At 43.2% G+C, this 27,266-nt stretch overlaps 1 protein-coding gene across 4 annotated transcripts in view; it reads right to left on the reverse strand.

Annotated features, from left to right (window-relative positions):
• Nucleotides 1–1,458: 1,458 nt before the first annotated feature.
• Nucleotides 1,459–27,266, reverse strand: part of STK38L (serine/threonine kinase 38 like) — a 46,098-nt gene continuing 20,290 nt past the window's right edge. For 2 of the 4 annotated variants that reach the window (XM_059472271.1, XM_059472270.1), the window contains exons 2-13: nt 19,912–20,056; nt 18,108–18,159; nt 16,708–16,830; nt 16,070–16,153; nt 14,285–14,408; nt 13,590–13,744; nt 12,626–12,728; nt 11,956–12,017; nt 10,318–10,435; nt 10,021–10,144; nt 7,627–7,722; nt 6,514–6,748 (exon numbers count right to left, since the gene is read on the reverse strand). In XM_059472271.1, the coding sequence (XP_059328254.1) occupies nt 6,514–6,748; nt 7,627–7,722; nt 10,021–10,144; nt 10,318–10,435; nt 11,956–12,017; nt 12,626–12,728; nt 13,590–13,744; nt 14,285–14,408; nt 16,070–16,153; nt 16,708–16,830; nt 18,108–18,159; nt 19,912–20,045 (1,410 nt within the window). In that variant the 5' untranslated portion in view covers nt 20,046–20,056. Of the gene's footprint in view, nt 5,517–6,513; nt 6,749–7,626; nt 7,723–10,020; nt 10,145–10,317; nt 10,436–11,955; nt 12,018–12,625; nt 12,729–13,589; nt 13,745–14,284; nt 14,409–16,069; nt 16,154–16,707; nt 16,831–18,107; nt 18,160–19,911; nt 20,057–22,638; nt 22,714–27,266 lie in introns of those variants that run through there. The other 2 variants (XM_059472273.1, XM_059472272.1) reach the window with 2 other exon arrangements.

Raw genomic sequence — 27,266 nt, forward strand, 5'->3', positions numbered from 1 at the left:
GCAGCAGTGTTCCTGAGTGATGAAGTGTCCAAACCCTGGTGCCAGTTCAGTGTGTGACAGACACACCAATTTGCCCTTCAGCTGTCCTAATATTAAAGCACCTGGTAGATTTTAGGAGCAGGCATTCCACACTGCAGAGCCTGGCATGGCTGAACCCAGCGTAGCTCACAAGGAACAGGGCCTGCACCCATCCTTAGAACCTGCTTTCACCTGGGATATTCAGCTGTGGGACAGGCATTTTAGTACCTCTCTGATATTTAATGTTTACATGTGTGATGAATCACATTACCTTAGAGAAATGGAATCACAGAACCATGAAGGTTGGAAAAGGCCTCCAAGATTGTTGGGTCCAACTTGTAACCAATCCCCACCTTGTCACCCAGACCAGAGCACTGAGAGCCACATCCAGTCCTTCCTTAAAAACCCCCAGGGATGGAGACTCCAAACCTCCCTGGGCAGCCCCTTCCAATGCCTGACAGCCTCCTACATTTCCAAATACATTAAGTACTTCCTGAACTGCAAATATACCCTTGCCTAGTCCAGAGCTGGGAGCCACCACTGTCCCCACTGCCAAGACAGACAGTTTTGGATACTCCTCCCTTCTCCCTCCTTAGGAATGTCAGAAAAAGCCTTTTATTGCCCAAAGCATTATTGTTTTGCTTAGGTACCATGCACACTTTGTACAACAAAGAAATGAAAAATATAGATATTTGCAGTAAGTCTTATAAACTCTAAGATAAGATTTAAAAAGAGATTTACCCACGCTGAAAGCATAGCCTTCAAGCACTGTTTTTGAGGAATATCTGATTTGGTAATGCAAGGAGGTAAAGAACTAAACCTATATTTTCCTTATGATATGTAGCTCTGCCATACAATCCTGCACACACAAGGGAAGAAAAGGGTGATCCCATTAAATAGAATTTACAAAATTCTCTTGCATTTTACCTTCATTGAGAGCAGCAATTCTGGAGTGGAGGGAGGGAGGCCTCCTGTTCTTCTCAGGAGGGCTTCAGACAAGGCCAGGCAGTGTCTGCTCACTTCTCTTGGCTTTCAGCTGCTCCACTCTGATCATCTTTTTACACAACTTTCTGTGCTTCTACTGCTCTGAACTTGGCAGGGAAAGTGGAACAGGAGGACAGAAAGGCTTCTATAGTGGATCAAAGGACACAACTGCCCCTGGAAGCCTTTCCTGGATAAATTACAGCCTATGGGGAAGGTAAGACTGGAGAAGATCAGTAACCATTTGAGAAGCAGCTTCTTCATCTGGCTGCAGGTGGGACAAGTCAAACATTATCTGCTTTCTCCACTTTCTGATTGAGTGTAACAACACTGGGGTGTTTTGTTGTCCACGGAATTCAAGATGAGAATCCACAAAACAGGATCTCAATTCCTTAGATGTCTCCCATTCTGGAAAAGAAATCCAGTACACACCGGGGTGAAAGAAACGAAAACTGCAACTTTACAAAAAGAATGCTACTTTTATTTTCAAATGCTGTAAAAAGCCTCATATAAATTTTTATAATGCTTCTATGTAACTTTCCCAACCACAACTAATGAAACAGTCTAGGAAAAATATAGCAGTTGCATTTTGACTCCAAGAACGAGCTGCTGTGAGATCCCAACAGTAAAGGACAAGGTTCAGTGTGTTACAATGCCTGTAATTGCTTGTGTTATTGAGAAAGTGAGAGCACTTCCTAAGCATTCCCTGCTTGCTGGGCACAGGAGGAATGTCAGCCCTGGGGAAGGAGCTGACAGCAGCTGTGTGCTGTTCCTGGTGCCCACTCCTGGTGCCCCCTGGCTGAACTGCCCCCAGCAGGTGCCCTTATCCCAGACTGTCTCCAACGGCTCAGGTGGGGAACAATTGACCTATAAAAATAACACTTCTATAACTCTCCAGCAAGGCAAATTGAACAGTGCAAATGCAGTATCAACAAGATTTGATTTCTGAATGCTGGCAATTTTTTTAACTCCTTTTGCACATGAGACAACCTCTGCTGATGTCCTGTACCTAAGGCCACTCACTCACGCTGACTGGAGATGGAACAAAGTGCAAAAGCTCAGCTGCAGTTCCCAATCCAAGCCTCCTCCCCACTTTCAGGGAATTCCAATCCAGAATTTGGATTCAGGCTCTCCACTTCCATCAATGCACTCAAGTTTTCCCTGCTGGAATAGGTAAACATCCCAGCAAACCTCTGATAACAATTTGCATACACAATTTAGCGTTTTAACAAAAGTTTAACAAAACATACTTCCAGAAAATAAATTTTCACATGGTTGCAATCATCAAGCCATTTCAGGATCTTTGGTACTCCAAGAATAAGAAAAAAATAAATGGCACAGTGACAAACGCTGCCAAAGGAAAACACACAACCATCCAAAGGAATCAGATACAAATAACAAAATTAAAGATATGTTGCAGTTCCTTTTTTTTTTTTGAAAGCCAGTGTAGATTAACCTGCTGTTCTCTTTAATCCAGTACAGTGTCACAGTTTCACCTTTAAAAAAACCCCTATCATCCTAAAAGCAGTAGTTAATATTGTTTAACTTGATTTACTGATTAAAATAATGCTATGTTTACAAAAAAATTTTAAAAACTCAACTACCACAATACAGGAGTTTATGCTAGATAGGCTGCAGGCTGTTTCCTTATGGATATAACTCCTATGTGAGCACTGATATGATTAATCATCTGCAGTTTTAAATTAGTATTATTTTTAGTGTTGCAAGTAGAAGGGTTGAGCTTTTTCCCAAGTTTGTAAACCAGTGAGTATGTACAGACATAGTTGTTTAATAGATAGCTTTAAATTAAGTGTGTATTTCTCTGCCCTCCCCTAAGCCCCACAGGAAAAAAAAAATCACCAGTATCACTGAGCATTTGCAGTTTCCATGAAACTGAGCTTGTCTCAACAAGTTTGAGCAAAGACTTCTTTGTAGGTCATGTTAATGGGGTTACTGTGCTCTTCTGAAAGGTGGTGGTTGCAGGAATTCCAATTCCAGTGCACACGGTGCCCCATGGATGAAACTGGAAATTAAAACCAATGAAAAGTATTTTGAATAGCAGTGTCCTTTGAGGCCAAATTTATATCTCAGGATTTTTTTTCCTGCCCGAGTTTCCCTGTTTTGGAGCCAAGGCCTTAGGAAAGGCATTTCCTTTCCTGAGAAGCCTCAGGAGCTGATGGGGTACTGGCAGAACCATGCCTGAAAGGTGGATTTAAGCAAGTTATTGTTTTTCTACAGCCTTTGGATGGCCCCAGGTTGAGCCTCAGCACACTGACAAGGCTAAGAACAACACTGGAGAATTTTTAAGGACCTTGCCCCACAGCAAGATGTTAATTAGTGTAAGGTCTGGGAAACAAATGTGAGAGATCAAGGAGCTGTTCCCACCTCAGTCCAGCATTCAGGCAGAAGCTCAACTTAGCTTTGCTCTAATACTGGATGGGCCTGAGGCAGTGGCTACTCCTCTTTGAAGAGCTAAAGACAGAAACTGTTTGGTATAAATAACAGATATTAGATGCTTCAAGGGAGACAAAACTGTGGAGGAAAGGCTGGATCAGGGATCCTGGCTGGATCAGGGAAGAACACCTGCCCATCACAGGCACTGATGCACAGAAATCTTGCTGGCAAATGGGCTCTTATGCAACAGATCAACATGCCAGTGTGTTTTTCAGAGCATATAAATAATTCAGAACAGCTGATACCACAGTGCCTAACAGCAATAAATATTTCTCTAATGGCTTTATAACAGTAGTTTCCATATTGCTACAAAAGTCTGTCCAGTGGAATCTTTCCTGCTGTATGCCAAAACATCCTGTGCTCCACTCAGAAGGGGCTGCAGAGGTTTTAGGGCGCCTTTCACTGGTTCAGAGGAGGGAGACAGCAACAGTGACTCTGCTTGTTCAGCCACTGGGGAATTGTTCAGTGCTGCACATCTCATTTGACCAGAAAATGACAGCAGAGATCTCTGCTGTACTGTGACAGATTCAAAGCCCTGCAGATAAGCTGTAAGTACAGGCAGAGAAAATCACCAGTGACCAGATAATTGCAAACTGCTCTGGGAGTACAACTCAGTCCTGAACTGCTGCTGGGCTGATGAACAAAACAGAGCCTGCACATGGAGGTATTTCTGCTTCTGTTTCCTCTGCCCAGGGAAAGGACACCTGGCTTGGCTGTCAGGTTGTCACCATCCTGCAGACTGGCCACAAGAACATTTAGGTGGTCCCTGGAAATTGGGCTGCAGACTCAGCTGATTCTAATCCCATGGCCACGCCAAGTGGAGATCCTGGGAGAAAAGGAACCCACTGGAGAATTTGAACCCAGTGGGACACTCAGTTTCCTCTATGTGAGCAGAGGCTGCGATTCAGGAGAGGTTAAAGCAGGATCCCTTCTGCCTGCAGCTGCTCAGGGAGGAAAAAAAAGAAAAAGCACCAATCTGATCACTTCTCTAGAACACATTTTGCACAGAGGGAAGAGAATGTTTGAATTATGAGTAGCTCAAAGGTGATCTGCTTTAGAGCAGAGGCAGGAATGCAGTCTTGGAAACTGCCATCCCCTCAAAACTTCCCATCAGAGTGTTTCCCTTCTGCTAAAAATATTGATGCCTTTTATTCAGATTCCTTTTTGCTTCTGAAATTGCCAACAGGCATCATCACCTCTAACAGCAATACTGCCAATGATCATTTAAAGCAGAAATACCACTAAACAGATCACAGGGACTGCCTCACTGCCACACACTGTGGGACAAGGGACAAAAGGGATGATGATAAAGGGCTGATAAAGTCCTGCACTCGGGGCAAGAGAGGGCACACAGGACACAAGGAGGCCCAGAGGACACTGCTATTTAAAATAATTCCATGTGCTACACTCATGGGGGATCTGTAGCCCACAAATGGAACACCCCTGAGCAATTGCTCAGAGAGGTTTGCAAATGTGGACAGTTTTCTTTTTACTGCATATCTAAACCCCACCAGCTGAGCAGTACAACACCAATGCTGCATCAAATGATATGTTTCCCTCCTGGGTGGATTAGATGGTTTACAGTACAAACAAAGCCACAGTACAGAGAGGCATAATTAACCGTTATCCACACGTAGGCAGTGCAGGAAAAGCGATGCACGTTCCTTTTATTCCAGTACCTTTGTATAATAAAGTTAACAAAAATATTCAAATATTAAAAAAAAAAAAGACAAAAAAAAAAAGGAAAAAAAAAAAGCCAGCTGGCACTGCCAACTAATTCCTGTAGTAGTCCTAGAAATCCTAATCCTGTAGAATTTCCATGTGAAATCGATGCGCACCAGAGTCGATGTGTTGATAACTAACGCCAAGCGGGCCTGGTGATGCAGCTACCTGAGGTTTGTGTTTGCAATTTCCTTTGGGGGGTTGTGTTCTGTTTCACAACTTCCCAGCTTTCATGTAGGAAGGGATGGAGCCACGCTGGGTGAGCCCTTCAAACCTCTTGTAGGTGTAATTGAGGAAAACCCAGTCTTTGGATTTGTAGTCGGGTTCCGTCGTGTTTGGCACTAGAATTCAGAAACAAAAGCAAACACACATTAAAAGAGTTAAATCCAGGCTGCTTCTTGGAGGACTTTTCACAGAGCTAAACAGCCCTGAACTCTTATTTCCTTAGTCAGCAGAAACTCCTGGAAGAAATCCTGCTTCTAATCAGGTCAGTTGAGTTATAATTTCAACACAGAACTCAGAAGCAGAAAAAGAGGGTTTTGTTTTGCCTTTTTTTTTTCCTTTTAATTATATGTACACCCTCTACCAGGTTTCCATACCTTGACAGAAGACTCTAACACACCCACAGGATACACAATTACAAACCTCATGACATTTCTGATGTTCTGATTTTTAGGTATCTACACGCACAGTACCATTTTCAGTGGGTCTGAAATGCCACAATAATACAAATGTTCTTGGAACTACCCAAATATGGACATAACCAGCTTAGGCACTGGAGATGGGTTGCTTTGCATTAAAAGGACAAACTTCCTCACCATTAAATAAAAGCCACTTCAGAAAAAAAAATAACCAACAGCTTTTGGATAATTCTTATGGTTGTTAACACAGCTACACTTAGCAGACAACAATTAATCATCTGCCAATCTCCAAGTAACTGAAAACAGTGGGACCTGGGACTATTTGTATGTCACAGAACCAAGTCTTTTATATATGAAAATTTCCTGTAACTTGCCAAGAAAAATCAACAACTAAAAAAACCCTGAAGTGATTTACAGAGCAACTCAGGTTCATTAACTACTGCATTAAGTAATCAACTGTCTGAAAATTCTGACCCACAAATATCCCAACAATTATGTTGGGCATAAACCTCAGAAGTCACTGAAGATGAAAAGCAAATCAGTGCATGGTGTTTTAACAGAATCTGGTTAGACAGACTGCCTGGCAGAAAACTCCACTGCTTTCTGTGCTCACTACCTCTGCAAACCATTTTTACCAAGAGTTTGGACTCTGAAAATCTCTGGGCTTTGCAGCTATGAAAGATCACAGGGTTTACACTCATATTTCAAAGAAAATATAGAGACTTGATCTACAGACTAACTTGATTGGGTCATTAGTACAATTAACACAAACAACAACAAAGGCAGCTGTGCAGTGTTCTGGCATGGACGGAGATTTGGAATTTACAATGGCAGTCTCACCTGGCTGTAAAATGTCTGATTCAGGAAATTCATCAAAGTTGGAAGTATCATCAATACTTTTGATTTCTATAGGGATTGCAGCTGGTCTTTCCCTGCAAATAAAGATCAATGCCAGAAGAGTGAATGTTGGGAAATGAGACATTAAGTTCCAGTTTTAACTTAGCTTTTACACTTAAAGCTTCCCTTAATGCAGAGCACTGAGCGCATCACAGATGAATCTGACTCTCCTGTTTGCTGACACCATGGGGAGATTGTTTGGTTCCTTATCTCCACTGGTGTCTTCCTGGCAGGCTTGGGGCAAACATCATTTTCCCACTGAGAGAGCATCCCACACTTATCTGCCACACAGCTATCACCCCGATCTTGTCCCCAGCCACCACTGTGGTTACCCTGTTTCACAAACCCAGCCCAGCAGGATTGCACTTGCACCCACAGCTTTACAATTCCAGTGCTCACCAGCCGGGACCTCATCCAAAACCTTTGGACTGCAGCTCCTCTTTGTGACACTCAGTATCTCTCTCCCAAAGCAGGCTGCCTCTGCTTTAGCACCTCCAGAGCCAGGAAGCCCTTGAAGAAGTTTTAAGGTGGCTTTTGAAAGTGCCCAAGGAATTTGTGCCAGCAAAATGCTCACAGTGGGACACAGCACTGTGGGAAAGGCAGTGATTTACACCTGTAAACTCACCACAGGTCTAATTACTACACTTACAATGAAATCCACAGCCACTCTACAACAATTTCTTTTTGTTCTGGGCAGTCTGGAATAATCTGAGGTATCTCAAGTCAGTTAAACTCTGGCCATTTCTGTGCATGTCAGCAAGGCCAGAAAACCTTCAGTGTCAACCCACTACTGCCAGTAGCTGCCTTTCAAAATAAAAGATAAATTGGAAATAATTGTCCTTGACATTACAATACATGAATTTCTTGCTTTCATGGCTTTTATTCTCCCTGTAAAACGTGTGTATATACATACCTGATATGTCCCCAGTCTACTCCTTCAAAAAATGGATGACTTTTTATTTCCTCTACTCCATTGCTACCAATTCTGTTTTCTGAGTCAATACAAAATCTGGAAAAGGGGAAAAAAACAAAGGGAATGTTACAATAAATTCCACAGAAGCAACAGTATCCAGTATCAAGAATTTGAAGAAGTTCTGTCAAATTGTTTCACCACTTGGGTTAACATCAAAGCAACCCATTGCATTTAGGAGAGAAGGGAAACAACAGAAGCAGAACATTGTTAAATCCTGCAACAAAAAGCTATGATGTCAGTGACTGATACCTTTTCTAAACTGCTGTATCCCCATCTTCCAGGTTTGTGAAAAGTTGCTGCATGTTCTGGTCCTGTAGGATCAGTTTGGAATGGAGGCTCAAATCACTACTGCTGAGAACTGCCCTGGCATGTTCTCAACTATTTAAACATCCCTGTTTCAAAGTCAAACTAAGAAGAATAAATATACTTAGTAAATCAGGACTGCTCTCTGATGTTGTATTTTGGAATCCCAGTGGGCCAACCTATTCCAAGCATGCCATGTCCCTGCTCTCCCACTTCCCTCTCCTCAGAGGTGCAGGTGGTGCAAAGACCCAGGGCCTGTTTCTGATACAGCCCTGCTGCATAACCTCAGCTCAGACCCCACAAGAAATTGTCAGTTTATCAGAAGTAGCCATGAAATAGCAGGAAGAAAAAGGTGAAATTGGAGACAGAGGATGGGTGGGATGGGGACTGTTACCTGCTCCAGCAGGCCAGAAGGAAAAGCCTAAAATCCCAAAGAAGGAAAATAGGGAGGTGGAAGCTCTCTGACAGCAACTCAGTGACCTCAGGGATTTGTTCCAGGGAGCAGCAGAGGCTGACTCTTCTCCTCTAGACTGGAAAAGCCTTTCAAGTATCTCATCCAGGAGATGGGAACACCAGCATTTGCCTAGGAATTCATTAAATCACAGCCATTTTCTCCATTTTCTGCATATGCAGCACAGCAGGTTAGGCTACAAACTTATCCAGCTATAAATTAAAGTTCTTTTTCTTGTAGTTGGGTGTCAGTGGGGAAGAAAACCTCCCTGTATTTGTATTGCAGCCTGGCAGGCTGGGTGGTGCCAAGGACTAACAACAGACCTCAAACCTGTAACAACACTCAGCCACAGGATTTGTCAGGCTTTGTCTGAACTTGAGCTTGTTTTAGTTTGAATTTATCTCTATCCATAACCCTTTAGCTTTATCTGCATCTCCCTTTAAGCTAGAACACACATTGCCTAACTTGTCCAAGTGTAATGGACAAAGAACCCAAAATGCCCAGGTGGTTGCTGTCCAACCTGTTTTGACCTCATTTTAATAGATTACCTATAACTAAGAAGTTCTACCCCAATTTTAACCCTCCTCCTTGTGGAGGCAAACTGATAAATTAAAGTAGTCATTGTGTAAGTAGGTGCATGAGCAAGACATGCTAACAAATACACTGAAATCCCTAAAAATTCCCCAAACACAGCCAGGATTGAGGAGGAAGAAATCCTCAGCAGTAATGCTCTACTCTGTTCAGCAGAGACCTTGGGATGTTGACAAGGAAGGTTGAGCAGAACAGCAGAGAAATAGATACTGAAAATGCAATATTAACTGTTTGACCAGACTTATTCATGAGGATTAGTGACAATTCAATTATTTGAGCTGTTAGTATCACTAGCTGGATGCAGGATAACTGTTTCTTGTATTTGTAATGTTTTTGTAGGTTACTGGAGCACTGCTGGAACTAGTTATAAATTCTAGTTTTGTCAAGTACATTCCCCTTTTTGCCTGTAACAAAATTATATAAGGCTATAGCATTAGCTTTGAAAAGGAAAAAAAGGAGTAAGTATCAAACCCAAAAACAATGTGCCTCTCAAACCCTCCCAAGGACAAGAGGGTAATTTCTGTTAAATGAGGTCATTTCTGTAAAATTTTACAAGAGGGTCATTTCTGCCAGACCTTGTCACCAAAACCTTCACAAAAACCTCAATGCAAACTAAAAACTGGGATTTTGAAAGAAGTGAGTAAATCCAAAACATCCCAAGATTTCTATTCAGTGCATTAAATGCTGATGAGTAGTTATTTTCTTGCTACCTCAGAGAAGAAAAAAATTCTGTGTTGATCACTTTACTTTTGGTCTGCTCTGTTTCTCCTTATACCATGGGACAAATCAAGATCATTCCAGTTTATTCCTTTATGTTAAACAAGTGGCAAAGAGAAAAAGACTTAAAAAATCCATCAGGGATGGTAACAGAAGAAACCAGCCTTTCCTCCAGCATAAAGCTTCCTTTACACACAACAGGAATTTACCCTGATGGAAGATGACCCTGGCTGGGCAAGAGGCTAGAATTGGCAGGTGTTTTTCCTACTGACCTTAGAATTAAATCCTTTGCTTTCTCTGAAATGGGCACCTCTGGAGGAAATACCAATGTTTCTTTCCAGTTCATAACTTTCCTGTAAGTCTCTTGTGGTGTTTCTGAGCAGAAAGGTGGATACCCTGCACAAACAAATAAAAAATTATTAAACTTTTTCCAGGAGAGCAGTGACCTGGGCCTCTGCTTTTGTCACTGGGGCTCCCAAACATAACAAGTAATAGCCAGAGGTTTTCTCTTCTGAACAAATGGACCCTGTTACCTTTGAACAACTCTTAAGTTGGGGTTTTTAACATACCTATTAGCATTTCATACATAATCACTCCCAAGGACCACCAGTCACACAGCTTGTTGTAGCCAGTCTGCATAAACACTTCTGGAGCAATATAGTCTGGGGTTCCCACAGTAGAATATGCCTGGAAAAAAGGAATCATCTCTTTAAAAGAGAAATACTGTGGTTTTACACTTTGCAATTCCTTTTCCTGGGGATTTACATACAGGATCTTGTTCTTTGGGTGAACAAAATGCTTAATTTGAGAATTCACAGAAACTCAAGTCCCAAGAATATTATTCTTTTTTATTAATAAACACAGAGAACCTCAAAAATAAATGGAAATTATCCTCTTTAATGAGATGAAATCATAGCATATTGCAACTGCAATATCAGAAGGTCATCTTAGCTTAAGTTTCAGGTAGCTGCATTATAAAAATACCCAAGAAGTTCTATTGTTGTGGTCTTTGTTTATTTTTAAAGGCATAATCAGTGGTAGATTCCCAACTGTGGCACTCATGATACACAAGAGAAATTGGGAATTTCTCTTTACTGATGAAAAATCCTCCATGAGACAGGAGGGAGAGGAAAAAAAACAAAATCCAACAAAAAAACACAAAAAAACCAAAACCCAACAAACTTAAAGAACAAAAAAGTCCCCCAAAAGCAGTTTTACCACAAAAATATTTCACATTAATTTGTCTGACCATAAAGAAACCCTTTGTTTAATTGAACAGACCTGAGATATTTAGGATTGAACCAATGGAACACTGAAAACATGGCTCCTTTCCCAACAGTGTTGATGCAAGTTGTCATTTTGTCCTTTTATTGTCTCTGTGGGACTGCTCCTCACAACACAGTTCTGCCACATCAGCCTTTACTGGACTTGAGATAAATTCTTTTCAGGGATCTAATTCCAGGCTGGAATAAGGCTGTGAAATACAGCCCCATGAGGCAGCATGGTGGCTGCAATGTAATCTCATTTTGTCTCATGAGGAAAGAAGAGACCACCCAAAAGCTTTTAGGGGATACTGCAGTAGGTCCCTTTTTTTAAAGGGGTGTGGAAAAATAAATGGTCCCAAAATTTGAGAGTTGGGGTTTTTTTGATGAAAATCATGGGCAGGGATGGAAGTCTGAATGACTGATAGACACTTTGCTTTGGTTCAGTTTATGCCACGAGTCCCCCCATTACTGACCACTCCCCACCACAAACCCAGGCTGGAGCACTCCAGCACCAACACCCTCCCACAGCCTTTCCACCACATTCCCTTTCAGCAGAATGGGAATTCCCCAGAGCTCTCTGGAAAGGAATTCTGCAGCCACACACCTGCTTGTGACTGAGCTGCAGGAATCAGACCCATGGATCCACAGCAGGCCAGTGCTGGAGAGAGCCCCAGACACAGCTTGGCCACGGGGGCTGAGGACACCTGAGGGCTTGGGCCGGATGCTCACAAGGCAAACAAAGGCACAGAGAGGAGCAGGGCCTTGCTATTCCAACCTGGATCCCCTTCTTTTGAGTTATTTGTGACTTTGGGAGCTTGTAGAGAGCCACATATGAGGATCTTGCAGGTTGTAAAAACCAAGAGCATTAGCACTGAGTTTTAATTTAACACTTTCTCTAACTAGTTTAAAAGCAAACCAAGAATTATACATTAATTAACTCACCAGCTGTCGCCTGTTCTTCTTCCATGTTTCTGCTTTCCTCTTTGAGTTCATATTCTGAAATGCTAATTTGCAAAGTAGTTATTAAATAACAAGTGTATTTGTGAGAATTAAGAGAAGAAAGATTTATAGGGCTCCAGTTTTAAGTAACTATCTTGGATATTTAGAACCCTAGTCTAAAAACAAATCCTTGATTGTAACTGAAAATGGGAACATGAGAATAACTACTGTCCAATGCACAGCTGAAACTCATGTAAGTAGGACACATATCAGCAATTCTAAATTAGAACTTGTTAACATTTTTAGATCAGCTTCTGAAAAGTTTCAGGAGACTGTCACTGACTGCAGTCCTTTGGCACATGGAACCCATGTCCCTCCTGAAAAAGCAGTTCTGTATCTTCACTAACATAATGAAAAATACATGACAATATAGATACATTACATTATGTGTATTCATATCTGTGTATGAATGTGCAAAAATACATGACCACTGCAGAAATCATAATTTCTTGCCTGTGAAATGCTCCCATGACCCAGGGAACAAGCATTTCCAGTTTTCCAATTAAATACAATCAGCCTGCTCCATCTTGCTTATCCCAGCAGAAACACAGGTACAATGTACAGCTGCAGCTCAAAACCATTTACATGTTCAACTAGGACAGCTCATACTCACAGAAGTCACTTGGTGGGTTGTGTGTGAGGTTCCTGTAGAACTCTGTTCTGTGGGCTTTCTTTAAACCTGTGCAGAGCCCAAAATCAGACAGCTTTACATGACCCTGAAAACACATAATCAGAGAATACAAAACCATTATTTATATAGGTAGTGTTTGGGGAGAAAAAGAGTTTTAATCACTGCACATGCCCTCTCAGGCCATGATGGACTGGCACAGGACAAGCAGGGAAGCAAAGACTGAACCTTGGTATACTGGAGGGGTCTGTTTTCTCTCCAACAGGCTATGGCCCCCCAGGAATGGTCAAATCTACAATTTCCCAACAGTTGAGGGCAGCTACTTTGCCTGGTTTTGTTTTGAACTGGATACCACTGTGACTGAGCAAGCCTCCAGGACAAAATTCCTTTGCTTTGTTTTGATAGTAACCTTGGCTTTAATCAGATTCCCAGACATCAGTGCTGATAGAACCCATCAAACCTGACAGACCTGTGCATGCTGGGGTAATGCCTGGCCTCCATCATCTTAAATATCTTCTCCAACCTAGATAATTCCATGATCTGGTGATGCTGACAGGGTGCATTTCATGGCCAGAATGGTCAGTCTAACTGAGGGAGTTTCCACAGCTGAGTGGGTGATGAAATAAATGTAACTGTAGGAACTGAACATCTAGCATTGTCTGAATTGTCCACAGCTACTTCAAGATGCATGAAAGGAATGCTGCACCTTTTAATGTGTATGAATATCAGCATCTGGCCACGCTGAGTGGGTTTTTTCCTTAAAAGCCTTGCCTTAAAATGGTTAAAAGGCTTGTGAGTAAGATTTGGCTTTGTTTAAACATACTGGTGTTCTCCAGAGAAAACACACTGGGCATTCCCAGCCTTCCCTCCAGCCAGCTGAAATCCCTGGGGTGGCACCAGTGGCTCCCAGTGATGTGCAGCCTGGGATCTTGGAAGCACCAGTACATGCCTTGGCATCCAGCAGGAGATTGTCTGGCTTGATGTCCCTGTGGATAAATCCCAACTGGTGAATGGCATCGATGGCCAACACTGTCTCAGAAATGTAAAACTGGGTCTCCTCCTCTGATAAAGTGTCCTTCTTCATCAGTAAGGTCATCATGTCACCTCATCAAAGAGAAGAAAATACAGCTTAGGGATCAGAACATTTTAAATCACAAAACTATAAGAAACCCCAGTAGAATCCAAATGTAACCTTGTAACTGGCCTTATAGTTACTAATCATACTATTAATGCAAGGACCTACAAACCCAACTTACTTTTTTAATTGAAAATCCTAAACAGGAATTTTAATTGAACAGCCCAAGAAAATACAGTGGATTTTTACACATGTTAAATTTATTGCACAAACTGTTTGAACAAGGGCTTTTTTTCTGGTTTGTTTTTACTGTTAATAGCTTCAGTTGTAAAAAGCAGAAATTTCTACTAAAAAATTATTTAATTCAAGTCTATTTAATACCCCTTCAACCTTTTTCCTTCCCCTAAAAATCAGGAATGGTCACATGACTGAAACTTCATTTAAAAGAGTGCAAACATTTTTATTTTCACAAATTATACAGCATGTTTGTTCCTAATATTTTATAAAGCTGCCAACAAAAGCTAAGGAAGAAGTACCTGTGGCACCCGATGCCACAGCACCCAGCTTACCTCCAGGTAAAAACTCCATGATCAGGTAAAGGTTCCTTTTATCCTGAAAGCTGTAAAACATTTTCACTACCCAGGCTCCATCTGCTTCAACCAAAATATCTCTTTCTGCTCTGATATGGGCCACCTAAAATTTGAAAAAAAATTATTATTATTAGGCAAATATTGAAATATTTCAACAAGAAACACCACATTACATTCTTAGCCCTACAGCACATTTTCATGACCTTTAGCAAAGGAACTATTTTTCTAGCTCTTTCCATACTCATATTTTCCATTATTTTTCACAAGATCCTAGGGTTTCTCTAGAAACACAAAGCACAGCTTGTTAAACTGGTTCTGTTTGTTAGAAAGAACTGAAAAAGCTGGTGGAAAAAGTACAAGTGAGTTGAGGAATATCTGACCTTGCTCAGGGTATTCCAGTTCCAGCTAAGGTTTTGGAAAATACAGGGAAAGCTGCTATCCCATAATTTGATGGAAATTAAGAATAATGGAGATAGGAGAAGGAGTGTGTGTTTTCACTACAACATACCCTCATCTTGGAGGAAAAATTAAAGACATTTGCATGGAAAAATATTTCTTGACAGCTGTAAGAAAAGCAGCAAACAGTCTCCTGCATCTGTTCCCCAGTTCTGCTGCTGAGGAACATCTTCACATGAATCCTGTCACAGGGTTGCATGGGGCAAAGGTTCTCCCTCTGCAGGAGATACTCCAGCCTGGATTTATCTGCCTTTATTTAGTCTCATTAGAAAGTACTTTTTTCCACCCTCAACTCCTCAATGCAGCTCTAAAATACAACAGGAAAACTTTGCCTAAAAATAGCCAGGATTCTCCCAGTGCTACCAGACTCAGGGGGAAAAATACTACAAGATTTCTTTTTTTTACGTGTGTCCTCTGTTGTCTCTCCACAGAACAAGGCAGACAATGAAAATTCCAGCAGATAAACACTGGCCAGGGAAGATCACTGTCTCAAACTGAATGTAGAACATGAGCTCAGACTCCTTCCCACATCAGGCTCTGAAATGGGGGCAGCACCACGCAAAATCTGGCTGCTCTGCACACCCTGCTGCTCCTCTGGTTCCCTAAATTCAGGGCATGGGCTGCAGGAGACAAAATAATCTGTGCCAGGAAAAAAAAGTACCACTGCTGCAGGGAAATGATGTGTCAATGATGGGTAAGGTTTGGACTAGTATGACAAAAGCCCTCTTATCTCCTGAGATACCCACCCTTCATTTCTTTGCTTTGTAGTGCTAAAGTATTTGATGTGTCCTCACAGGGAATTGTTAGCTAGAAAGTAAAAGTAAAAACCAACCAAACTAACAAAATCAAAACAAACAAACCCCCAACAAGATTAACCCAACTATAAAGCAAACCCAAAGAAGACAATGTTGATGAACAATGTGATTTCTGCGGGTTTTCTTTAAAAAAAACATCAAATACCTCCGTTTTTAATTTGGCACAGGATTATTTTTCCAGAAATATTTTCCTTGAAATGCAGTAAAATTTTTCCAGAAGTATTTCCTTGAAATGCAGCCACAAAGATTTTATTTTTCTCCCCTTGATAAGGGGAGAAAAATAAAATCTTTGTGACTATTCCAAATCAGTTGTAAAGAAGTAATTTTTAAATGCAGTTGCATGACCTCATTTCCTAACCTCTGCTGCTTTTGTGCTGTGGTAGGAACAGCACACACTCTTCGGACTGCCAGACCATTGTAGGGGCTTTCAAAGGTGGAAAAGATTTTCTGGAAAGGGTAAGTTTGAAATTTAGGGGACTTAGAGATGACAAACCTGCTCTTTCTCCAGCATATCTGCTTTTCTCAGTATCTTCATTGCATAAATGTGACCTGTATCCTTCTTCTGAACGAGGCGGACCTTTACCAAGAGAGAGAACCCAGTCAGTCTCCTCTGCCTCAGAAATCCACTGGAAGGCTCCCAACTGACAGCCATGGAAAAGTTCTCTTGTTAAATATTTAAAAACACATTTAAATATGTTAAATATTGAAAAGGGAATTTTCTGCACCATGTGCAACACTAACAGTAATGAGAAACAGTTTGTGTTTTAGGAAAAGTCAGCAGGCACAGGGAATTCCAAGTAACTTAAACTGTGTAGGTTAAAATTCAGGAGAAATAACTGATGTGACACAGGGCAAAGGAGGTTTATCAAGAGGGGCTATGCCATTGCAAATCCATAACTGCAGAGGGCCATGAAGGCAACATCAGTGTGGGAAGCCATGGGAAACCAAGTGTCTTTCCAGAAGCCTTGGGAAATCAATGCATGTGATTAATCACCAGAATTCTCACACTTGGAGAATGACACAAATTGCTGCCTTTCTGCAATAAAACAATTCATCAAATTGTAATTAGAATGTTTCATTACAGTGGTCAATCCCATTTTAATCTCCTGTTCAAGCAAGAATGCCACAAACCTCCCCAAATGCTCCTCTTCCTATGACTTTCAAAGACTCGAAGTCATCCAAGCCGAGCCTGGTCCTCTTGAGCCGCAGGAACTCGGTTTCCTTGCGAGCGTGCTGTGACCGGCGCAGCTTTTTCTGAGGACACAGCACAGCAACCTGTCAGTCAGCTGGCAACAGAGAGTCAAGATGTGCACCCTCCCTTCCTGGGAAGCTGTTCTCTGGAATCCAAACAGGAGAAAAACTTCTCCTTCTACACTTCTTTCTGAATTTCTCAAAGTATAGTCCTTGAGTATGGTCTTTTCTATGGAAGCCTCAGGCACGGTTTCCCACCTTTTTTTGGTTGGTGGGTGGTGGTGTTTTAATTTTATTACTTGGTGGTGCTTTAATTTTATTACTTAGTTATTAAAAAAAAAAAAAAGAAGAAAAACTATCATACTGGTCCAAACAAAGTGTATCAGTCTCAAGGCCAAAGTCACTGCCTGAGGCAAGGACTCTTCATTTTGAGCAGAGTGAAGGACCAATAAAAGCTGAAACTTGTATCCCAAGTGATGACAGGCAACAAGGAGCTTAGCAAGCAGCAGAGGCCCTGGTAACACATCTACAACAAAATCCACTTGGTTTATGGCAGGCAAGCACTCAATTCTGAAAGAAAAATCTGTCTAAATGCCATCATCTATTTTGTCTGATGAAAATGTCACTGGGATTCACCCCGAGAGAAGACAAATGCTGCACCCAAAGATGTTGAGAGCTCAGAGTCTGCTAAGGAGGTCCCTGGATCAGGTACCTGCCAGACTGTGCTGGGATTACAGCATCCTTTAAAGCCACAAGATGGCAATACACACCCACACTCATATTCCCACTTCTCAGGAGTTATAGCAGCCACAAAAACTCCAGAAGGACTGACACACTCTTCCTACTTATTTCCCAGCCTATCCTGAAGGCAGATATGGTGTAATGGACCTCAGAAAAGCAACTCATTGACTAAAGTTCTCAGAGGTGGCAACCAGATTGAGATCCCTCCTCATCTGTATCCAAAAGGAGCAAAGGTGTGATGGTTAATTTTTTAAATCAAGAAAAAATGGTTCAGGATTTTGCTTTCTACCCACTTATTTTTTCTTGCCAAATATAACAGCAAACAATTTTAATCTTTGCAAAGCTTGCTAGCTACTTGCTGTGGCCATGTCTCATAAGAACTGCAGGTAGCATGAAAAGCCTTGGATAGCTATTGCAAGAATCAGTCAAGCATATTCCCAGCTTCCCTAACATAAACAGGTTATTAAAGGGGCAACACTCATGTGCAAAATAAAACCTTTTGTCATGCTAGCTGATGTTTCTGTGAGCTCTTCAAATGCCCATCTGAAGCAGTGGGACAAAAGCAAAGCAGTTTGTTAGGTTACTTAAGCAGCATTTACCTCCTCGTCTGCAAGGCCTTCCTCTTCCATAGCCACTTCCAGCTTCTTCTGCCTGCCAAGGAGAAAACCAGGGGATTGCACCTTTTATTATTTATTAAAACCAAACATAACACCACAGCAAGTCAACACCTTTGCTTCACATATTCCAAACTCTGAAGAATTTGCCTCAGATGGAAATTTGCAGGCAGGCAGCCCCACTCCACCCAGTTACTAATTTGTGAACAAAGCTGAGGAAAATGTAGAAGCAAATTTAAGCACATGGTTATGTACTTGCAGAATCAGGCATTAAACCTATATGAAAAAGTATGTTATTAGAGTGATTGTATCTTGTTGAATTAAGGCTGTTTTTATCAATTAGAATTACAAGCCAGAATAAAAATTGGTTTTTTCACCATTTCTATCTCAGCTCCATCTCCCACATGCCAGCCTGCTCCAGCTTCCATCCCCTTTGTGTGATGACTCCCCCTGGTCCTGCCCCCTTTCTTCCCATGCAACTAAACTCTACCCCCTGGATGCACCATCCTCTCACCCCAGCATCCTGCCCAGGCCAGGGCTCACAGCTCCAAGCCTTCCCCCAGTGCCATGCCAGGCTGGGAGGCTCTGAGAGGGGAGCAAAGCCAGGGAATACCCCACAGGTGGCAGAGGGTCAGCACATGGCAATGGAGCTGCAGCACCCCTTTCTGTCCACCCACAGGATGCTCCTTTACAGCTGCCAGGGTGCAGCTTTCTGAAGGCTGGTTACCCCCTGCAGCAGGCAAGAATTCAAAGGCTTGGAGCCAGGCTGCTGGTGCCTCTCTGCACTTTGGGAAGTACAGCAGGATCCTCTAAATTACAGGCCCTTGATAGACAGTCTATTCTCCTAACTAGAAGCAACTCCATTACATGGAATAATGACTAAATATGATGAAGAGAGAAACCCTGCTGCTTGACTGAAAACCCTTCAATTAAAAACATATTACCAGAGGAATGATAATTTCACACACTAATGACAATCCAACACAAGATTCATTAAGCCAAACACTTGGTGCTTTGACACCTAATTCAAGTGGCACTTCACACCTCAGAGACAGGACTGGGCACTGCTGGGAGAAGCTGAGTGGGGATGACCATCCCACACTCCCATGCAAGGAGTACCAGGCAGCACCACCCAAGCAGAATTTACAGACTGGGATTACATTATCCCCAAAAGTCTTCCTGCCTATCTGAGAGCCTCTCAAACCCTCCATCATCAACCCCTTATTTCTTTGCTGCAACTTATTTCCACACCAGCTCTTTGCCTCCTTTCCTTACCCCATCATCCCATCAAACACCTCTCAGCCCTGTTCCCTGTCTCCTACACACTCCCTCCTGCAGGGTTTGGGAGTCTTGGCATGAGCTCCATGGTGCAGAGCAGGAACAGACACCACAAGCAGCTGCCTTACCCCAAACCAAGCTCCCACCCCTCAGCAGCTCTGCAGAGTTCATTCCCTGGGGCACCTGCAGATGAATCAGAGGTCCCCAACCTCACACAGAAGGAGAAACCTCACATATTACTCCAAAATAACACCCTGCACAGAGTAGTTTCCACTGATGAGGAGGTGAATTGCACAAAAACATCAGAAGTGGAGCTCCTTGGCCACTCAGTGACAGTGATCCAGGGATGTTCACAGGTCCCCCCAAAGACAGCCTGTCCCCTCTAGGAATTCACTCCCTGCCACCACATACAGAAGAACTTCCCAGAGCTGCCCCATCCCCGGGGACTGAAATACCCTTGAACAAACAGCAAGAAAAGCTGCAGAGGGGTGAGGGGAAGCAGAGGCAGTACCTGGTTTCCCTCTCCTCATGCTGTATAATCAGGTTGCTGTAGAAGTTCTCCAGTGTGAGTTTGGCCACCGTCACTCTCTCCCGGGTGTGGTTACTCATGGGAAAGGATGTTGTAGTCCCTGCAGTCATCGCCATGGTAACATGTACTGAAACAGAGCAGGTCAAATCATTACTCACTTCAAAAAGAAAAATAAAATATATATTCCTCTTCTCCACTCTCCAAGTTGTTAGGCACTCCAGAATTCACAGTAAAGGCACTGCTCTTTAGATATAAGAAAAATTATTAAAAGCTGCCTTCTAAAATTATCCCAAGATAGCAGGAGGATGTGCTACCCACTCTAAAAAATAACAACATGTTGGCAAAACAAAGAGTGAATCATAGCAAAGAGCACTGCACGCTCTGGGCAGCTGACCCAGCTGTGCTTGTCCACAAATAAGGACAATGTCCCTCTGGCAGACCTGGGCCCTGCCTGGGGGAGGAAAAAGGGTAGGAGAGAGAAGGATCAGGCAGCTCCCAGAGCTGGACTTGTCACAGCTCTGTGACAATTTCAGACTCCAAAAATTCTAGATGCTAAAAAAAAAAGGGTGGAATAAAATGAGACAGCAAATGGAGAAAAAGCCTAACCCCAGTCCAGAGAAGTTATTTCAAGGATAAAGATAACCATTGAATATATTTGAATTTTAAAACTGCTCCATGAAGTTACACGTGGCCAGGTGGTACTTATGGCTTAAGGCACATGGCCACTGGACACCTAAAAACTGGGAAGAAAGAAGAAAGAAAGCAGAAAGAAGAAAGGCTGCTCTTCTTGAGAGCTTTTATCCTGAACCCAAGGAACTTGGATATACTGGAACAACACTTTTTAATGCTGGAAAAAGACACCTCAGGGAAGCTCTGAATGCCCTGCAGCTGATCCGGGAAAGCCAGGGGAGATTAAAAACCAAAGAACCAGCACAGTTTGTCCTAAGATTCATGCCCTACCTGGAAGTGAGCTGAGGCACTTCAAGAGAGCTTCATGGAAGAAAAGCTTGAAAAGAGGCATCTCAGCCTCACTCCCATTTGGTCAGGTTGTTTTGGAAGTTAGTTTTGGAAAATTACACAGAAGTACACAGCACCATGTGTACATCACCTGTCTTCTGCACACAGAACCATGGAATGGCCTGGGTTGGAAGTGACCTCAAACACCTTGCTCTCCACCCCCCTGCCATGGGCAGGGACACCTTCCACTCTTCCAGCTTATCCAGAGCTCCTTCTGGGCTTGGACATGGCCAGGGATCCAGGGGCAGCCACAGCTTCTCTGGGCAACCTGTGCCAGGGTCTCACCACCCTCACAGGGAACAATTTCTTCCTCAAATCCAATCTAACCCTGCTCTCTGTCAGTGTGAAGCCATTGCCCTCTGTCCTGTCACTCCAGGCCCTTGTCAAGAGTCTCTCTCCATCTTCCCTGCGGGCTCCCTTCAGGCACTTGGCTTCCTTTTTATTATTTATTTAATCCTTCAGTTTCCTCAGAGGATTGAGCAGAAGACAAATCCCAAATTAGGCTTAATTTAAGCAGATCCTAATGGCTTTGAAGGTGAACTGATTAGGGGTTCATACAGAAGAGAACTTGCACGTCCACACTGGGGCAGGAGGATCCCTGAACTCTGCTCCTGGCTCTTTGTTTGGATTCTGCCTGCTGCACTGTGAGAGGGTGGGATTTTTTCCTGTGGATTTTTCGTGGGATCTGATGTGACAATAGGATATTTGTTGCCAGAAACGCAGCTGCTGTGTCACAAATAAAGGCGTTTTATGGCATCATGTGGGTATTATTTTAGCTGTTTATTTTGAAGCGCACAAGACACCAGAATTCTGAGAATAAAAATATATCTCTTCATAAAGGCACAAAGAGGTTTTAATAGCACTACAGCTGCTTCAAAGTGATGCCAATATTTCTATTTTTAATCAATCTTTTATTCCCTTCAGTTTTCTACTGAAGAAAGATGCGATCTGTCAATTCCTAGCAGTGTTTACTAAAAATTAGGCAGTTCTGTTCTTCGCACAGAAACATCCCCCATGCTGGACACGTCTCCAAAAGCCAGGAGAACTTAGCACTGGTCTCCCTGTTGTGTTTATTGTACAATTTTACACTTTTTCCCTCAATAGGTGGGAAAAGATAAATACAATTCAGTTGATAAGAGCAAATCAAACAGAGCCACAGCTGACCACACACCATCTGTGATTAAGTTATTTCAAGAAATGACCTAATGGAGTAAAAACCTGCCTTCTGATAATTTTGGAACATCAGGATAGAGCAGCATTAAGCCAGGCTTGAAATGGATTAACCTTTACTTAAGGTATAGCAGGCACAGTCTCACACCGGATATTTCTCCTTTGCACGTCTTGTATTCCTGGTAGGATAAAACAACACTGCAACTTGATTTCCTCTTCATTTGTTTTGCCCATGCTCTACACTCACAAATGCAGGCACTGCCAGACAGCAAATCCAAGTCACTGGGTTTTATTAAACTTGTAAAAAGATTTCCCAATCCCAGCACTGGCACCCCACACTATCAACAGTGGGACTGACCCTCATATGCTTCACAGGAGGGAAAGACAAATAAGTGTCCCCAGTTAGCTCTGCCACTGTGGGGAGAAAACCAGCGCACAACCACCACAAAGAAAATATTTGTAAAACCAGGAGACGCCTTAAGCTCTCCAGAGTCCCCAAAGTAAATGAAAAAGAGCACAGACCTGGCAGGAGGCACGAGATATCCCACAGAATTCTGTGCGAACTCACAGCCGAGAAAACCTCTTCAGCCTTTTTCCTTTCTCCTCCTGTCTCTGCTTCTACTAACGAGCCCCCAAACACAGCACAAATCCACATCCCAGACAAAATATTCAGCTGGGAGTCACCAAGTACAGTGCTTAAGCATGACCTTTAAAAACAAATGATGCAGAGGGATGGGGGTGGGAAGGAAGGAGCTCCAAAACACGACCTTTTATTGACAGCATACTACTTGTACTGACCTCACCACATTAACGGGAATGCTTTGAAAAGGTGCCACCCGTGATTCTTGGAAATGCCCTCACAAGCCTAATAGTTCACCCAAATCCATGCCACCTCCATAATGGAACCATTCCACTCCTGCAGCATCACTGGAATTACTTTAGGCTCCCTGGACCATGAAGAATATCATATTTAACCAGCTGGCCACATATAGCCAGAACTCCTCTGGGATCTTTCTGAAGGGCCTGGAACATCCCCAAGTGTGAGGAAGAAAGACATCAAAGGGCTGCAATGGACAGGAGGCGCTGAGCCCGCAGGACCAGGGCTCCGAGCTGCCAGGAGTAGGGATGCCATATGTGCTGCCTGGCCCAGGAAATGAGCCCGTGCCTCCTGCAGGCATGGCTGGAATCCCAGCCTGAGCTCTCCTCATGCCAGCTCAGCACCTGCAGCAAGGGGATAAGGAGCTATGGATGTGCAGCAGCCAGGGAAAATCTGGCTACCAGAGGCAGGAGGGAGAACAGCACAGAGGGGAGGAGAAGAGAGGAGAGGAGGGATGTTCCCCAAGGATGAGGGAGAGCAGGGAACAGCTACAGAAAGGGGAGAGCAGCCAAATGCTACTGAACTGGAGCCTTCAAGAGATGTTTCCAAGCAATCCCCTCCTGATCTATCATTGAATAGAATATGTCAGCTGGATACAACTCTCCCTCTCCCTCCTGGTAGAAAAATGTTGCCTAATCAAAGCATCCATTTGACCTTTTTGTTCCCAGATCTTTCCTGACTGGGAAGCAGAGAAAGGCCAAGCAGCATTGACTACAACTTCAATCTGCACTCCCATTTGTCACAACAGCTCTAAATCAAACTCTGCATCTGTTTGCCTGGAGTTCCCACCCTTTAAACCCCTACACCCAGATTCTGCTACACCACTGCTAACTCCAAACCCCACATTCTCTCTGGAGCACCGTCTTGGCAGCTCCCAGAGCCTGTCATTAATGTTTTCATTAAACTATTGGATTAAATCTGTTATTAATGAGTGCAAAAATCACTGAGGCATCCAATCCCACCTGCTGCAGCAGCTCCAAAGAGGAGAGATGGAATAAATCAAAGCAAATGAAGAACTGCTCTGCCCTGAAACACAGCACTTTGTGAGATCACTTTCTAATCAGGAAGGGATAAGAAGATAGAATCCAAGCCTCCTGCACAGGCAAGTCTCCTGCATAGCTGTGTCAGTAGGAAGAGCCACAGGATATTTCAAATCAGGCTGGATCTATATTATCAAACTAATCTGAACCTAAGTCACACACTGGAAACATCGTGTTTCTTTTTGAAGCCACGTGTGTAGTACAGTTATACAGTAGCCCTAGAATAAATTTACTCAGGACTCAGTGAGTATTTAAGTTAGGGAGCAAACCCCACACCCAGTTCTGCCAGAGAGAAAAACACCTTTTTTCCAAATGCTGCTGGTCTCCAATTTGGATTTACAATGTCAAGCTACATACGTGTTCAGCAGGACAGGGAAGAGCAATTCTCCCTCCAAAGTGCCATCAATTCACAGAAAGACTGATAATAATTTTAATTTATCCACCCAAGCATACCTCTAATGCCCAGCAGTTAGGAAGGCAGTTTGCTATTACAGTAAAAACTGCCAAATTAATGAACTTTCCATTTAACATTCCAAGAGAATTTGCCTCCTGAATCAAAGCCCCTGGATAAGTAACATACCAAAACATATTTTTGCCTTTCAAAATTCCCATGGTTTCAGCATGACATTGAACTTGCTCCTGAAATGAAGTACACAAATGGCATTTTTCAAGAATTAGGAAATAAAAGAGAAAGGAGAGATGAAGCAAACACATAGAGCACAATGAAGTGAGTACCTTCAAAATTCCAGCTGTCACCACCGTGCCCAGAGCTGGGGCTCTTCTGGGTGAGAAGTGAGAGCAGACTCTGCCTGGCTCCTTCCAGACAACCCAGCCCAAAAACTCACCAAGCTGGGCACTAAACCCCAAGGCTGACAAGGATTATATTAAAAAATGACAAGGATTATATTTTAAAAATGAGGTGCTATCTAGGAAAGCAGCACAGACACAGCAAAGCTTTGAGCACAAGCGCCAGCCCCACGGTCTCTAAATTGTTTGAATTCTCCTAAAGAGAGACAGGATATATATAAAACTGGAAAAAACCAACCCACCATACACAAATAACAGCATGATTCACACCAAGGGGCAGTGGGCAGGGCCAGACAAATGAAAAAAACAGCCCAAGGCTCAGCAGGATGATGTGGTGGGATGTACTCTGAGCAGCTTCTGAGATGTGCAGCCATACGTGGGGTGAGCAAACAGACAGCAGAGATAAAAATGCTGTACAACAGCTGATAGTTCCAGTGAGGGAACAGAAGGAGAAAGTGCCATCAAGCCCAGGAGGAGAATTACAGTTTCTGCTAGCACAGGTTTGGCAACTGTGCTGTGCATATTTTCACCATCCAATTGTTTATACTGAACCTCCTCCTGCTGAGGATCACAGGATGGCCTGGGCTGGAAGGGACTTTGAAGCCCATCCAGTTCCACCGCCCTGCCATGGGCAGGGACACCTCCCACTCTCCCAGCTTCCTCAGAGCCCCATCCAGCCTTGAAAAATAACAGGGATGGCCAGCCTCAGCTTCTCTGGGCCAGGGCCTCAGCACCCTCACAGGGAACAATTTCTTCTTCATATCCAAATCTAAACCTCCCCTGTGTCAGTGTGAAGCCATTGCCCCTTGTCCTGTCACTCCAGGCCCTTGTCCAGAGTCTCTCTCCATTTTCCTGTGGGCTCCCTTCAGGCACTGCAGGGCCACAGTGACGTCACCCCAAAGCCTTCTCCTCTCCAGGCTGAACAATCCCAATTCCCTCAGCCTTTCCTCCCAGCAGAGCTGCTCCATCCCTCTGCTCCCCTTGGTGTCCCTGCTCTGGCCTGGCTCCAGCAGCTCCCTGTCCTTGCTGTGCTGGGCCCAGGGCTGGATGCAGCCCTGCAGGGGGGCTCAGCAGAGAGGGGCACAGGGGCAGAATCCCCCCTGCCCTGCTGCCCTGGGGCTCTGGGTGCAGCCCAGCACAGGGAGGTTCTATCTTCTTTTGCTATAACCTAGTTTTAATCCAATTCCAAAGCTTTTGATTAACCTCCAGAAACAACCAAAACTCAACAGGACCCAGAAGTCTCCAAGCAGCAAGCTGTCAATAAAACCTCACTAGTCCCATCTATGTCAAACATGGGCCAGTATTTTTCAACTCTTGGGGTGTGATCTTAATATTTGTGTTATTTCTAAGTACAGCTTTCTGTGCTTAGAACAGAACCTTGTCCAAAGTTCACTCATGTCAACAAAAACCCCTTCAGCTCAATGGGTTTTGACCTAATAGTCCCATTCCAGCCTCAGGATGATGCTAGCTGCTGTTAGTGAGGTTCATAATTATCAGATCAGCATGTTTGCCAAGCACTGCTCTGGGGTATGTTTCAGACAGAAAAATAAATATTTTGTTCCTCCTTAATTCACATTTTCAGTAATATCACCATTCAGAAGCCCCTGTTTTATTTAATCTGCTACTGAAAGGAAACAACATTCCCTGCCAGATAAAACAAATCAGATATTTCACATGCAGATTCTTTTCTAACATTATTGCCATGACCAGATCCTTCTGACACCCTTCAGTTGTTACAACAGTCTCCTTTTGGGAAGGGAAAACAAAATAAGACTGCAACATGCCATCACTGACACGTCAGCATTTCATTAACCTTGTTTATTTACTTCATCTCCTTTAGCCTTCCTTCCCCAATGTGCATTATGGTTGAATAAGTTTTGTTACTTTAAAGTTACAGAATTAATTACAGTTGTTCTATTTAAAGCACCACTAAGAAACCAAGTAAAATTAGCCCCATTGGAACATGCCCCATTGCTATTTAAAAGCCAAAGATGTCCAAATGTTTTAGCCATTTTCAGCCATTCTTCCCCCATGGGGCATCTGGGTGAGGTGCCTGTTATAGCCCCAGCTAAAAGCAGAAAGTGCTCCATGACTTGTGAGCCAAAAGGAGTGGACACTCTCAGTGCCTGATCCCCAGGGCTGGGACAAAACCCTGGGGAGACACTGCCAGGCACACAGGACTCAGGATGCAAACACTGCACGATGATGATGATAACACCAGGGAAACCTGGGGGACAGCAAGACCCAGAGAGCATTTTGGGGTGTCAGCAGCCAGCTCCAATATGCTCCCTAAACACCAGAAGACCTTTATGCAGCCAAAAAAGATGTTTTCAAGATGAAGGAAAGGAAGGTACTTTCCTGCCTTGAGGTTGATTCCTAAACCTAAAACATCCCAAAATAGCAGTGTGGGGCTCTGATGAGAGCAG

The sequence above is a fragment of the Ammospiza nelsoni genome, chromosome 5 (assembly GCF_027579445.1).
Source record: "Ammospiza nelsoni isolate bAmmNel1 chromosome 5, bAmmNel1.pri, whole genome shotgun sequence".
NCBI lineage: Eukaryota > Metazoa > Chordata > Aves > Passeriformes > Passerellidae > Ammospiza > Ammospiza nelsoni.